Here is a 15,943-nt window from a genome sequence, read left to right on the forward strand (position 1 = left end):
TTCCTTCCTTCTCTTTTTCCCTTCCTCTTTTCCTATTCCATATGGGAGGTGGAATCCTACTAGGACTAGGGAGTCCTAGTAGGACTCCACACTTGGTGCGCCCCCTCCTAGGGCCGGCCTCCTCCTCCCTTGCTCCTTTATATACGGGGCAGGGGGCACCCCAGAGACACAACAATTGATCCTTGAGATCTCTTAGCCGTGTGCGGTGCCCCCTCCACCATATTACACCTCGATAATACCGTTGCGGAGCTTAGGCGAAGCCCTGTGTCGGTGGTACATCATCATCGTCACCACGCCGTCGTGCTGACGAAACTCTCCCTCAACACTCGGCTGGATCGGAGTTCGAGGGACGTCATCGAGCTGAACGTGTGTAGAACTCGGAGGTGCCGTGCGTTCGGTACTTGATCGGTCGGATCGTGAAGACGTATGACTACATCAACCGCGTTGTGATAACGCTTCCGCTGTCGGTCTACGAGGGTACGTGGACAACACTCTCCCCTCTCGTTGCTATGCATCACCATGATCTTGCGTGTGCGTAGGAATTTTTTTAAAATTACTACGTTCCCCAACACGTCCGTCGTTAGGGAAACAAAACCAAAGAAAAAAAGAAAATGGGTGGACCCCACTTCTTTTGCTGTCGACGAGGCCGCAAGGCGGAGGAGATGAGGGGACCGAGACGACATCATGGAGGAGACCGTTGGTGTCAGCTAAGGTTGGGAACATGAGTGGGGCCACCCGCTGGTTAGTTGCTCCCAAATCACTCCAACTCTTTTCAGAGCATGCTTAATAGAAGAGCCCGTTGCCGGCTCTATGCTAGTGCCACATTTGTTGTAGCCTTCCTATAAAAGTACTCATATAATAAGCTCGCTACAGATAAGCTATAATATTCAATGCATGCATGCCAAGATGGGCAAAGGAAACGTATATTGATTGGCTTGTAGAAATAAGCGTCTGTCTTTAGTCTTGCCACCGGCTGCATGCTGGCTCGATGTCATCGTAGCTTGTGTTGTAGCCCAAGGATACATGGAGAGCCCGCTCCCTTCTCTCTCTTGCCTTCTCTTTCCTCCAATTAGGATTTTGCTGATGTGGAACATCTTATAGCCTCCTGAGTAGGATCTACTCCCTCCGTCCCATAATATAAGAACGTTTTTGACTCTCTTTTTTGCGAGAAAGAATGTTTTTGACATTAGTGTAGTAAAACGTTCTTATATTTTAGGACAAAGGGAGTATTATACTTGCTCTCACATTACAATCGTTGCACCCTCTGCTTCCCCAATAATCTTGGAGTATGTTCGCATAGACGGTCAATTTTTTTAGCAAGGAACCAAGCTAGTGCCCAACAATCACAAGAATAGCAGCCGATCGTCAACACATTCACGCCACCGAACACCTCAGCCGTTTTCAGTTCTGATTAAACAAAGGCATTCGGAATCCGGCGACATGCAATGCAAGAGAGAGTGAGATTGCTTCTTGAAAATAAATTATTAAAACGAAGCTGGACGTGACACAGGACTATCGCTCATCCCAATATTTATACCACCTCGAACCAATCAGCTGTTCCACACTTCCCGACCCGGCCATTCAACACAAATCAATCCATCCCCCATCACACCACCCTTGCCGCGCCGCTCTCGTCCAAAACCCAGCGGCCACGGCGATATCTCCTCCCCCTTCCCTCCGGCAGCCGGCGGTGCCGATGCACCGCATGGCTTGCCTCCCGCTGCTGCCGGCTCTAGTGCTGGCACTCGCCTCCGCGCTGGCCCCGTCCGCCGTCGCCGACCCGCAGGCCATCCTGCTCAACCTGGGGTGCAGCCAGTACAACGCCACGCCCACGGCCGCCTTCCTCGTCGCCCTCAATTCCACCTTCGCCAAGCTCCGCGCCAACCTCTCCGCCGGGGGCTTCGCCACGGCCTCGGAGCCGCGCGCCGCCGCGCCGGCGTTCGCGCTGGCGCAGTGCCGCCCGTACGTCACAGGGAGGGACTGCGTCGCTTGCTTCGACGCCGCCGCGGCGCGCATCCGCGCCTCCTGCGGCGCCGCCAACGGCGGGCGCGCCATCCTCGACGGCTGCGTCATACGGTACGAGAGCGCGGCTTTCTTCGACCAGTCCACGCTCCCCGGCAACACGCAGCTCTGCAATGGCTCCGCCGTGGCAGGCGGCGGCTTCGACGGCGCGGTGCGAGCGCTGATCGGCGACCTCGCGGCCGCGGTGCCGCGCGCCCCGAGGCTTGCCGCGGCCGCCGCGGGGGCCGGCGTGTACGCGATGGCGCAGTGCGTGGAGACGGTCGGGGCGGGGGGCTGCGCGCAGTGCCTGCAGGTGGCTTCTAGGAACATTGGCGGCTGCTCGCCCAATTCCGACGGCCGCGCCGTGGACGCCGGATGCTTCATGAAGTACTCTGATAAGCGGTTCTTCCCAGCTAATGCCACCGTAGACCTGGCGGCATACTTGCGCTCTGGTGAGTTCATCCTCGTGTTTTGCGTGAGTTGTTAACATACTACTAGCTTCGAGAAGTTTTTTATAGTTTTGCGGTGTAACGAGGCCATCTTTGGCTCGCTGTCCATGTTTGTTGCTTGCACGACCGGTACAGATTTTTATCGACGAGTTCCCAAAGTCTCATTGCTGCAGCATATCCTTGTTTAAAATTGTCCTAATCTTTTCCGCAGTTATTAGTCCTACGTTGCAAATTAGAGATATAGTTAATTTCACTGTTTACCCCTAAGCTTCACGTTTGTGGCAGCAATTACCCAATGTAACAGATTTTTCACATTTTTACCCCATTTAAGCAGACTTGTGCCACATTTTACTCCTTTTTATTTATTTTTTCAACGTTCTGACAGGTTTGCTTAAATGTGGTAAAAATGTGAAAAATCTGCTAAATGAGGTATTTGCTGTTGCAAACGTGAAACTTAGGGGGTAACAAATGGAATTATAACTCTTAAAAATAGTTATGATTACCAGATCAGTTATCGATAACAATTATAATGCTTCTGTTCCAGGGAGATTTGAATCTAGGAAAAAAATTAGAAACATTTGCTGCACTGATTGGCCAGATTATGTGCAAAACTTTTGGTATAGGGGGTGTGTAGAAGCAGCAGATTGAGGACTTCATGGAGAATTAGTTATGTGATGCATGAGAAAATAAGTTAAAACTTCAGCTTTCGATCCTCCGGGGTCATATTTTTGTACATTTGGAATCCAATGTTTGGGGTGAGATTGAACCTTGAAGTTCTCTATTTTTGTTAGTAATATAAAGGCATGTTAATTTGCACCAGTCGTCGGGTTGGCTTGAACTTTAATGATAATTTGATTGCTGTATAATTTTACAAAAAAATAAATGAAGAAAAAGGTTCCAATTGAAAGTTCGTCTTCAGTTCAGATCTCACAATTCATGATTTGGTTCAGGAAAATCAAGAGGGAAGGGAGCCATCATAGGAGGAATTTTGGGAGGTGTAGCCTTCCTGTTGCTTCTAGGGTTACTAGCTTTGTTGTGGATCCGTCGTTCTAGGAAGCTGCAGAAGCCTCGGAGAGGTAAATGCTGTTTTTGTGAAGTTAAAGCTCTTTGGTTCTTGTCAAGTTTTCAGTCTAATCTTAGTAACATGGTCAAAGTTGCTGTCATTTATCATGGAACCGTCTCTTGGGTAGTCAAGTGATTTTGTAAATTCTGTGTTGCCTTTCATGAGAACATCTGCAATGTCATGCCACTATTGTCCTGTGAGGATGATGACATGCAGTGTGTAGCTATCACCAATGGTCATCAATCATCTATTGATGCCGGCATGATACACAAGATTTTCAGTGCTATCCGAATCACTTCCATTTCTAATATAGTTAGACTGCCTTTGATTATTAAGGCAGGTATATAACTAGACTGCCTTTGATTACTAAGGCAGGTATGTAATTAATCGCAGTTGATAATTTACATCCTACGGAATTCCCTGGATATAAAGATTGACGTTGCATTTTTTCCAAAGGAAGAAGTAGACATGTTTTCATAGTTGTGCCCCACACACTTTGATTTCCTCTCTGTTGTATCATAATGTCTAAAGGAACAAAAATGTTTTTGGTGGCACGTCCTCCTGCAGTGAACGATAAATTTAAAAACTGTGTTTAGAATTTGTTGTATACTTTAGAAAAAGCATTTCAGAACATAAAAGAATTTTGGAAAAATATAAATTCAAATGTTAGGCTCCTTTATATGCCTGTGAATTTTCATAAAAGCGACCATTTTTGCACCATGGAACAAAGACAGATTTGGTGATATTAAATATAAAGTGGATTCCGTACATGCAAGGTTGTGTGCTTGAGATATGGGTTTTTGCCTACTTGTGCATCTTCAAGTGACCTCAAAATGTTTACAGATGTGCATCATGTTATAAAATGAGCACCTGCAAAATTCATGCAAAAATATAATGAAATCTACCCTCACAAAAGGATAGTGTTCAACTTATTGTTTGAACAGTTTGACTACAACCATTTGTCTCTTTTGTCCAAGACAAATTTGGTCGTATATTTAGAATTTACAAGTATAAAGTGACCAGAGAACGTACATATTTCAGAATTTTTTACATTCTGAAACTATTTTCTAGCCAGGAGGCAGGAGCATGTGCTCTGGGTTCCAGGCCGCACCTTTGTACCTATCCCATAATTTATAGTTATGTTGCAGACCTTTAATTTTGTATGTGTTCTGTTCTCCTTTTCTCTTGATATTGTCTCCTTTTTCTGTTATTTGTGTTGCACTATTCAAGTAAACATAAAGTGTTGATTGGTAGGGACAGGTTCTGTTTGTCCAAGCATTATTCAGAACAACCAGGTTATGGAAACTCCAGGAATTGCCTAATTTTACAAGGGCATACTTTATTAAATGTATTGGAGTTTAGCCATGAACATTTACATTGGTTTGACATTTGCAAGTGTTATTAGCTACATTTTTTTAAAAGTTGCCGTATTTTGCGCACTAATTTGTTTCTGGAAAGTTAATTGGAAAAGAATGATTAATCTTTGTTTGCGTCTGTGTTTCCTCATATGCCGGTATGTTCTTTTAGGTGATATACTTGGAGCAACGGAACTACAAGGTCCAACCAGTTTTTACTATCATGATCTTAAGGTTGCAACCAATAATTTCAGTGAGAAAAATAAACTTGGAGAAGGTGGTTTTGGAGATGTATTTAAGGTATAGTGATCTTCAAATGTTTAATCCACTCACGAAGATTTGCAGACAAAAGGCAATGCTACACAACGGAAAAACAGAATAAGAATATTCTGGTCACTGATCACCAAGTTGCCTTTTGCAGTACTTTATTAGTTTATTGCAAAATGATAATTCAAAATTGTCTTTCTAACAGGGTTTGCTGAAAAATGGGAAAACTGTTGCAGTAAAAAGATTGACAGTAATGCAAACCAGCAGGGCCAAAGCAGATTTTGAAAGTGAGGTGAAGTTGATTAGCAATGTTCATCACCGAAATCTTGTAAGGCTTCTTGGTTGTTCTCGCAAGGGTTCCGAATGCCTGCTTGTTTATGAATATATGGCAAACAATAGCCTTGACAAGTTCCTCTTCGGTATGCTCCTTTGATCCTTGCTTCGTCATTTACTTGACATGTGGGAAAATATCCTATATGGTGTGTCTGATATTCGTTGTTTAAGTTTTTGGGAAGGCAATTACTCAGTTTATCTTGCAAACCGAGTTGATTAGCTTGTGACAGTGCTGACTTGCACCTCTTAAATAATGACCTCACATTCACACATTCTGGTATAACAGGTGAGAGACGTGGAACACTTAACTGGAAGCAACGATTTAACATCATTGTTGGCATGGCTCGTGGCCTTGCATATCTTCATGAAGAGTTCCATGTGTGTATCATACACCGTGATATTAAATCTAGCAATGTTCTTCTTGATGATGACTTTCAGCCTAAGATTGCTGATTTTGGTTTGGCAAGGCTCCTACCTGATGATCATAGCCATCTCAGCACTAAATTTGCAGGAACACTGTAAGTTTGAACATTCAAATATTACATTGGACATCTAGCCTATTTTTCTGATGATTATATTTTACTATTGAACAGGGGTTACACTGCTCCTGAGTACGCAATCCATGGCCAACTATCAGAGAAGGTTGACACATACAGCTTTGGCGTAGTCATTCTGGAAATAATAAGTGGTCGGAAGAGCAATGATACAAGGCTGGAGCCTGAAACACAGTACCTACTTGAATCGGTATCCATCTTTCTTCTGAAAACTTGTCTTTTCTTGGTGCTGTAAATTACCGCATATGACTTGCATATTTCACATAACCACTTACACAAGTCTTTGATATGTCCTTGTGGGTGTATTTAGTTTTAGTTCCACTTCCTAATTTTGTGATGTGAATTCCTGGGCTGGTTTTCTCACTCTATGCACTGCTGACTTAACAAGTACAGTAATTGATAAAATTCTTTCTAAGTAAGCATTGCCTAGTACTGTTTATGCTTCTCCAGAAAATCTTCATAAAGATCAGGATTATACTTTGGAGAATTCCATGTTTATCTTGGAAAAAGGCTTTAATGGTTCATACGATCATTGTGTACTTATTATATTGAGGTTTCATTATGTACACACACTATGCTATCTTGAGATAGTCAATTAGATATTTTCTTATGCATGTCGATTGTACAGGCATGGAAGTTATATGAAAATGAGAACTTGATTAGCTTGGTGGACGAATTGTTGAATCGTGAAGAATACAAGCCAGAAGAGGTAAAGAAAATAATAGAGATAGCACTTCTGTGCACTCAATCAGCGGTTGCTTCAAGGCCAACGATGTCAGAGGTGGTTGTGTTGTTGTTGTCTAGAAATTCTTCAGAATTACAGCCCACAAGGCCCACATTTATTGATTCAACAAGTAGAGTGCGAGGTGAAACATCCTCCTCAAGTTCATCCTCTGCATCCAGGGCCACTGTCTCTATTTCACAGTTTTCAGCCAGGTAAAAGGCGTTGTATTGCGTGTGACTGCATTTTTCTTGTGTGATAGTGATTGATTTGTAACTACAATTGTGTATCTATATTTTACATATCAATGAGTGGATGCGTACTTGTCAGTATATATGAGAGCAGTGTAATTGTTTGAAATTCCTCTTTTGTTCGTGTAAGTATATGACCCTCATGCATGTTACAAGTGTGTGCTTGCGTGACATCGACGATCTGAGACCATTCTTCGTGTCCCTTGTTCTATGCTTCGGTCTGCATTTTCACAATCAAGAATTTACCTTGATGTCAAGGTATTCTAGCTCGTATGCTGTGAATATGAATTCTGATTTCTGAGTTGTGGTCGCTATAGTAAAACAACCTTAGAATATGCTGGTTTACCCACTCATCTAAATCGAAATAGGGAGCATATACAACTGAAAATTAGCTACCAGACATAAATCCATACTGGGGACAAGCACTTCTTTTTTGTGTGTGAGAGGACAGGCATTTCTTTTTTGTGTGTGAGAGGACAGGTACCCTTTCATGTGGTTCAAGAAACTTTAGCTGACCCCTAATTAGGCGGTGCTAACAAGTGACTGGTCCTTTCTACATACTGATTTTCAAAAAAATTATGATAGAGACGTTGTGTCGTACAAGCCTCAGCCAACACCTACAGGAAGCCCTTAAATTTGGTTACAAACTTAGGGAAATGTTTTGCTGTACTTTCCAGTTTTCATGAATGTCAAAGTAAGCTACAGCACTTGGAACTCTGCACGCATCCTTTCTGATAAGCTAAGTATTGAGTAAACCTAATAATTTTATTTATTTATTCATACACATAGAATACACAAAGTACATGACGCTCCACCTAACTACATCCCCTCTTTGTTGAATTAGCAGGGGTGACACCACCCTGCACTTTGTTGGAAACAATGTCATATCTGATAAGTTATGGTGGATGCGACAACAGTTGCTGATACAAAGTGCAAATGAGAGGGAAGACCGGAAACCAATATATAGAGGCTTATGTTGGTTCTGCATGGGCTAATAACCTTTCCATGGCAGCAATATAATTGTATATTTGGGATTGCTCAGAAAGTTGGAGATGATTTGTCGTCCTACAGACTGACTACTAAAATTCTTTGATGCTGTCACATAGGTAATCATTAATTTATTAGTTAACTCAGAATTAAGGTTACTCCTGAATATCATATTTTTGATAAATAGTTATCCTGTGTTTCTTAATCTATGTACTAATAGCTTTATGTGCTGGTCAAGAAATTCTGACACTCACATTATTCATATTTTAACCTGTTATGTGTGTGTCAGTGGTCTAGCACTATCGAGCGGTCTACTTATCTTTTTTGGCTTCCCCTGCCTTAGTGTGTGCCACATAAGCTGACTTCACTACACAACGTTCAGGTAGTGAGCATCCAAGTTGTTGCACACCAATATATTGTTTCACATTATGTGATGGAGACAATTCATCCTGTAATTGATGTAGACAGATTTTCAATTATCATACTACCCGTCTATAGTATTAGCAAATTATTGTATCATAGAGCTCTTATATGAGTATATCATTATACTATTGTATATGAACTCTCCTGTTGATGGTGCTTGGCTGTTCTTCTAAAGAGAAATGCCACGGGTGCTAGTGCCTGTTGGTCGAGTTTTTGTTTTATTTTTATATTATGAGCTCTCATGTTGATAATAATGGTAAAAAAGGATAGTGATAAACTGAAAACCACAATAGTTGATCTTCGTTCTAGGTTATTCAGGTAAGTTGTTCTTAGCTATGGTTAAGCTCAGGCGTTCTGAACGTTTGTGTTTCAACCACGGGGGCTAGTACCTGCTGGTCGAGTTTTTGTTTTATTTTTATGTTATGAGCTCTCGTGTTGATGTTCTAGAAAAAAAAGATAGTGATAAACCAAAAACCATAATAGTTGACCTATATTCGAGGTTATTAAGGTGTTCTTAGCTAGCTAGGTTAAGCTTAGGCGTTCTGGCCGTTTGTGTTTCAGAGTTTCTAGTTCTGTTTTGCCTACTATAAACTGTGTTGAAATTGGTCTTGGCTGCTGAGAGAGGAAAGATGCAGAAAGAAATGGATATCATGTTTAGAAAAATCCAGATTTTGGAAGAGGAAAAAGCTAGACAGAGTGCCTTGTGAAATAAGGCTGATAAGAGAATTAGAGACCTGGAGAACACACAGAAAAATCTTGAGAGCTTGATTGAAAAACAAAGAGAGGATATATTGAAGTTGGAACATGAGGCTGCTAACAGAGAGCAATATGAGATGGAGTTGGCCAATCTAGAAGTGGAAGATTATGAAAAGGAGAACCAAGAAAAGAAAGAGGAAACAGGATCTGGAAAGTATAATGAACCTACTGACTATAATGCAAGTCAAGAATCAGTGGGTACTTTGGGACAAAGACTTGCAGAGTTACATGGAGTGGAGGTGATAGAGAGAAATGATGAAGACAAAGAAGTTGAATTGAAAAGGAGCCTTAGAAACAGAGGGAAAGAAGACCAGAAAGTGGAGGATTTGGCAAAGATAAGGGCTGTAGAGAGGGATAATTATGGTAAGGACTCTGAACTAAATTGTGCTAATTCCTCATTATTACATATTAGTTCACTGGTTGGGATTGATTTGGGATGCTCCATTGAAATGATAGATAAAAATTTAGAGATTATTAGAAAAATGGAGATAGCTAGAAGAGAGATGTATTTCCAAAATTTAATGGAAACTAAGAAACAAGAGGAGAGAAGTGGTGACATGGGGGAAGGAAAACACAGCACACCAGTGCATATATACACTGGAGATGTTGACTTAGATGAAATCTGTTCAGATATAGAACATTCTGATGCAGATTTGGAAGAGCAACAATTTATGAAAATGAGAAATATGTTCTCAGGAAAAAAGGGGAAGAATAAGAAAAGCTCACCAGCATCAAGCTGTGTGAAGCAATCTGTTGGGATTGGTGTGCTCAGAAGGAAAAAAGGGGGCAAAAGCAAATAAATAGCAAACATGAAAGGTGTTTTCTGGAATGTGAGAGGATTGGGACAGGATCATAAAAAGAGATATGTTAGAGAACTGATTATAGACCATAAACTTGATTTCATTGGGATCTCTGAAACCATTAAACAATTTTTTTCTAAGAATGAACTGCATAATTTGTGTGGGGGAAGAAATTTTGTTTGGTGCTGGAATGAGCCAAGAGGAATGTCAGGGGGGGTTCTGATGGGGATTAATCAGGATAGGTTCGAAGTTGAACACACTGAGAAAGGGATTTACTTTGTAAGGATGTTTCTATTTGACAAATTTGTCAAAATGCATTGGAACTTAATTACTGTTTATGGCGATGCACAGAATGAGGGAAAAGCAAGCTTCCTGGCAGAACTTGCCAGAGTATATCATGATAACCCATTACCTTGTCTGGTTGGGGGAGATTTTAATATTATTAGAAATGAAAAGGAAAAGAACAAGCCTATGCACAATGAACAATGGACATTTATGTTCAATGCAATCATTGAGCAGGCTGGATTGAGGGAGCTCCCCCTCAATGGAAGACAATTTACTTGGGCCAATACAGACCCAACCTTAGAGAAGTTAGATAGGGTTTTAATGTGCCCATTGTGGGAAGAAAAATATCCTTTAACTATACTTCAGGCTTTTGCCAGGGAAGTGTCAGATCATACATCCTTGTATGTGGATAAAGGAGAGGACCATCAAAACAAATATGTATTTAGATATGAAAATGCATGGGCACTGAGGGAAGGGTTTAAGGAACTAATACAGAGAACCTGGAATGAAAGATATTATGGAGACATACTAGAAAGATGGCAGCTCAGGATGAGAAACTTGAGGAAGAAGGCAAAAGGTTGGAACAGAAATGTTGATGCTTGGTATAGGAAAATAAAAATTGACATTGTCAAAAGATTGGATGAAATAGATAAAAGTGCTGAGATTAGGGGAATCACTGTGGAAGTCAGAAAAGAACAGAAAGAGTTGAGAGAACAACTAAAAAGGGTGATGATGCAGGAGGAAATTAAAATAATTCAAAGATACAAGGAGAGAGAGATTATAGAAGGTGACGGGAATACAATATATTATCATGCAAAAGTAAATGGTAGAAGAAGGAAAAATAGAATACTATCCCTAGAACAAGAAGAAGGAATGATTGAGGGAGAGGAGGAGCTGATGAAATATATAAATGACTTTTACAAAAAAATTGTTTGGACATCCTGAAGAAGCCCAAATCTCAATGAGAGATGTGGAAACTAGCAAAATCAGTGAGGAGGACAAAAAGAAGCTGATGAGCCTTTCTCACTAGAAGAAATTAAGGAGGTGGTGTTTGGGATGAAAAAGAATAAAAGTCCTGGGCCAGATGGGTTCCCAGCTGATTTTTACCAGGAATTTTGGGACCTGGTGAAATGGGATCTTAAAGCTCTAATAGAAGAGTTTGCTAGAGGCAAAATTAACATTGCCAGATTGAATTATGGCATCATCACATTAATACCAAAAACTGCGGATGCCAAACAAATTCAAAAATTTAGACCAATTTGCTTGTTAAATGTGAGCTTTAAAATCATTACAAAAGTGCTGATGAACAGGCTCACTAGGTGTGTGTCCCCTGTTATTTCTAAAACCCAAACAGCCTTCACTAAAGGTAGATATATCATGGAGGGGGTGGTGATACTACATGAAGCTTTGAACACTTTTCATAGCAAAAAACAAGATGCTCTAATTTTTAAGGTAGACTTTGAAAAAGCATATGACAAAATCAAGTGGCCCTTTGTGATACAGATGTTGAAAGCCAAAGGGTTCCCTGATAAATGGTGTGACTGTGTAATGGAGACTATGAGAGGTGGACATGTTGGGGTGAAATTTAATGATGAAATTGGACCATACTTTAAAACCTTAGACAGGGAGATGCCATGTCCCCCTTATTGTTTGATCTTGCTGCAGATGCATTAGCCATTTTGATGAATAATGCACTGGAAAATGACCTGATCAAGGGGGTTCTGGGTAATGGGGAAAACAAAGGAGTGAATATGCTCCAATATGCGGATGATACAATCTTTTTGATTAAAGATGAAGCAGAAAGTGTACAAAATCTGAAGTTTGTGTTAGGAGCCTTTGAACAAATGTCTGGGCTCAAAATTAACTTCCACAAGAGTGAACTGATGTTGTTCGGGAAAGCAAAAGAGAAACAAAATCTATATCAGGAGATTCTAACTTGTAAGATGGGGGTAATTCCTATGAAATACTTGGGATTACCAGTAGCTGAAACCAGATTAAGAAATATACACTGGAGAAAAGATGTGGATGCTGGCAAGGAAAATTGTTAGGTTCTATTGCTGGGAGAATCACTTTAGTGCAGGCCTGCCTAACTAATATTCCTCTCTATATGATGTCATTTTATCCAATCCCTAAAGGGGTGGTGAAAAAGGTTGACTTTTACAGGGCTAGACTAGTTTGGCAGGAAGATGAAGATAATAAGAAATATCACCTGGTGAAGTGGGATACTTGCTGTCTACCCAAGGATGTGGGTGGGCTAGGGATCATTAATTTAGAAATAATGAACATAGCTTTGCTTGCTAAATGGTTCTGGAAAATGGAGACTGAGGAGGGACTATGGCAAGATGTCATAAAAGGAAAATATGGGGGGGGGGGATAAATGCCTATCCAGGAGCAAAAAAAGACCTGGAGATTCTCAGTTTTGGTCTAGCTTGATGAAGATCAAGGATTTTTTTTAATAGTTTTGTTAAAACAGAATTGGGGAATGGAGAAAACACTAGATTCTGGGAAGATATATGGGTTGATGACAAAAGTTTAAAAGAAGCTTATCCTAGGATTTATGGTATTTGTTTTGATCATAATATTACAGTTGCTGAGGCCATCCAAAAAGGATGGCAAGGTTTCAGGTTTAGAAGGACCCTGCATGGGGAGACTTTAGAGCTCTGGAACAATTTAAAAAGTAGATGTGAAGAAATTGAAATGAAAGGCGGCAAGGATAAAATAATGTGGTCTCTTAATGCAAATGGCATATTTACAGTTAAATCACTTTATAAAAAAATGGTGGATGATGGACTCAGATTCCCACAGAAATTTCTGTGGAAAATCAAACTCCAGCAAAAATTAAGGTTTTCCTGTGGCTAAGCATCAGGAAAAGTATACTTACTAGAGATGCTTTGTTGAGACGAGGGTGGAAAGGGGATAAAAATTGTGTATTTTGTGGAAAAGATGAATCTGCGGATCACCTGTTTTTTGCTTGTTCAGCTGCTTCTTTGATTTGGAGTTTAATCAAATGTACCTTTGGTTTGAGGCGAACTCCTCTGTCAATGCAAGAATGCCTTGGATCTTGGTTGAATTCTTTTGGGAAAGAGGATAAAAAACTTGTTCTGGTGGGAATTTCTGCTATTTGTTGGGCTTTATGGAAAGCTAGAAACGGGGTTATTTTTGAGAACAAAAGAATCTCTGATCCTATGACTATAATCAAAGCAATGACACATTGGATGGTGGATTGGTCTATTTTGCAGATAAGGGAGCAGCAAAAAAAAGGTGCTGGAGCTGGGGGCAAGACTGCTAGAACGGGTAGCAAGAGAAGTCTACGTGGCCTCTCAAGGGTGGAGAACTAATGTGTTGCGCCTGGAATGATGGAGAACTCTTCCCTGGAGGACGACTGGACTGTGTTGCTTCTTGTTTCTTTGCTTGTTTTAGCCCTCTCTTTTGCGCAGCTTGGTTCGTAGATTGGTTCGAGATTACGGATGAATGTAATAACTTGGCTGTACTGAATGCTTAGCGCTGCAAAAACCAGTTGTTGGGGTGAGGGGGTGCTTCAGCCTTCGCTGTTGCACACCCCCTGCCTGCCTTTTGGTTCGTCTTCAGTTAGCGTCCTGTAGTTCGAGAACTTGTTGGTTTTCATTAATGAGAATCGGAGGGGGTGAGAAGCCCCCTCTTTTATTCAAAAAAAAAAAGAAATTGGTCTTGGCTTCCTAGATTTGAAATTTTGAATAAGAAAAGGGCCCATGCCACCTTTGCCCTTGCTGGCGAGGACATGGGCGGCGCACTCGGACTCGGCCAGCCCGATCTTGTAGAGCTGCTGGCTGATCCGGCATCGGCGGTGGGAGGACGTTTGCGCGGTGGTCCTGGACCGATCCTCGGCCCAGGCCAACGTGAGGTTCGGGTCGGCCCGCACCCGGCACCATGTCCGACTTCGCAAAGGCCGAACGGCGCACCGCATTGGCGCCGCTTGTCCTTGCCGGCCACCATCCAGGTGTGCGAGGAGGAGGCGCCGCCGCCACGTCCGAGGTAGTACAGGAGGTGACCGTGCACGTTGGCAATCTGCGGGACGGGTGCCTCCTCGACGGTGGCCACGCGCCACCGGGGCGGGGATGGCGGGGCCATCTCCTTGCCGCGCCTGAAGCGGCACAGCGGCAATGATGTCTGGACGAGCCACCCGTACTGGATGCGCTGCGGGGAGGGCGCCTCCATCTTGAGCGGCGTAGAGGTGGGGGCGCCGGCTCCTCCTTGACGCGGTGGCGTGGCATGGAGGGTGGCACCTCTTTGAAGTGGTGGTGCAGCGGCGAGGTCGGTGCCGGACAGCGGTGGAGGACCGACTGCTGGAGCAACAACTCGATCTGCTGCGCATACTCTTCGTCCATCCGCCCGGCTTCGGCGAGGAGGCGCAACTGTTGCTGCTCCTCATCGTCGTCGGAGAACACCACCTCCTCCTTGACCGTGGGCGCCAACGGAGTGGTGGATGCCGACGGACCCGGAGACTGTGGGCGACGGCACCACGATCCGGTAGACCCCGAGGATCCACCTGCCGGCACCGAGAACCACCCGGAGCCGCTGCCGGACTTGCCCATCTCTACGGTGTGCAGACAAGAGGGAAGGATAGGCTGCGGTGCATCGAGCAGACATGAGGTTTGTCGGCGAGGTCGGCCTGCTTAAATAGTCGGACCAGGCCGACTGGCACCTCTTCAATGCGGGCGTAGCAGCCGGATTAGGCTTTTCGGTCACCGCTTTCGCATGAAGCGGTGTCGGTTAGCCGTCCGGTCAAGTCAGTCTGACCGGCATGAATGCAAGTAGGTGATCATCCGTTCGAGTCTGCTCTGAGTGGCAGTGAATGCACGGCGAGGGTTTTGGGTGGGACCACACTGTCGGAGGCCTACACGGCGGACGTCCGGACGCCCGTAGACCTCCAGCTGGTTTGCCTCCAGTTTGCGGGAATTAGGACGCGCGGACTGGTGACTTTTGATGCATGGCGTTGGATGACAGAAAGTGTTCGGACCGTGCTGTCCGGATGTTTAGTGACGTTTTGATGCACGGCGTTGGAGATGCCCTGATAATCTATTCGAGCCGCTTGGCACCAAGCTAAATTGGCTCCTTGTACGGTTCCTTTTGTAACAACTCCCCTGTTAGCCAACTGTTATTAGAGTTATATTCTACCTCTGTTTCCCATTAGAGATATATCTGTGCATGTACGATATCTTGGCTTAGGAACCATGGAAATACACAAAGTTGCTTCTCTAATGAGATAAAAATATGCACTTAGATGGAGTTATTTGTTCATTAATAAGCCAACGCGGTTACTATGTTCTAACACAAAACTACAAGAGTGGTAAGGGCGTATCCAACGCGGGCCATCAAACCGACCGGACTCAGTTTGCCATCGAACGCGTTACCCCATCGGTCCGCGGACGGTCCGGAAGTTCGAAATCCCGCAAACTGGATGCAAACCATGGGGGCTTTGCGAGTGTCCGGACCACAGCCATGTACCCGTCCGCCAGCCCGGTCCCAACCAAAACCCTCTCCACCCGAAAAACCCTCTCCGTGCGAAGCGGTTGCCGCGCATTAATGCCGGTCAGCGCCGCTTCAGAGTGGATGTGACTCCAAAGCATTGATGTCAGTCAGAGCGATGCGATTGGACTAGCGGGCGGTGCTGCTTCAGAGTGGATGTGACTCCAAATCATTGATGTCGGTCAGAGCGACG

At 43.4% G+C, this 15,943-nt stretch overlaps 1 protein-coding gene across 1 annotated transcript; it reads left to right on the forward strand.

Moving 5' to 3' along the window:
- Positions 1-1,553: 1,553 nt before the first annotated feature.
- Positions 1,554-13,885, forward strand: LOC123181108 (cold-responsive protein kinase 1). The gene is made up of 8 exons (XM_044593333.1): positions 1,554-2,453; positions 3,401-3,526; positions 5,041-5,168; positions 5,341-5,554; positions 5,755-5,986; positions 6,062-6,212; positions 6,651-6,958; positions 13,485-13,885. Exons 1-8 carry the CDS (start codon positions 1,697-1,699, stop codon positions 13,486-13,488), a joined length of 1,920 nt encoding a protein of 639 aa, XP_044449268.1. The 5' UTR covers positions 1,554-1,696; the 3' UTR covers positions 13,489-13,885.
- Positions 13,886-15,943: the final 2,058 nt, after the last annotated feature.

This window comes from Triticum aestivum, chromosome 1D (assembly GCF_018294505.1).
Source record: "Triticum aestivum cultivar Chinese Spring chromosome 1D, IWGSC CS RefSeq v2.1, whole genome shotgun sequence".
Taxonomy (NCBI): Eukaryota; Viridiplantae; Streptophyta; class Magnoliopsida; order Poales; family Poaceae; genus Triticum; species Triticum aestivum.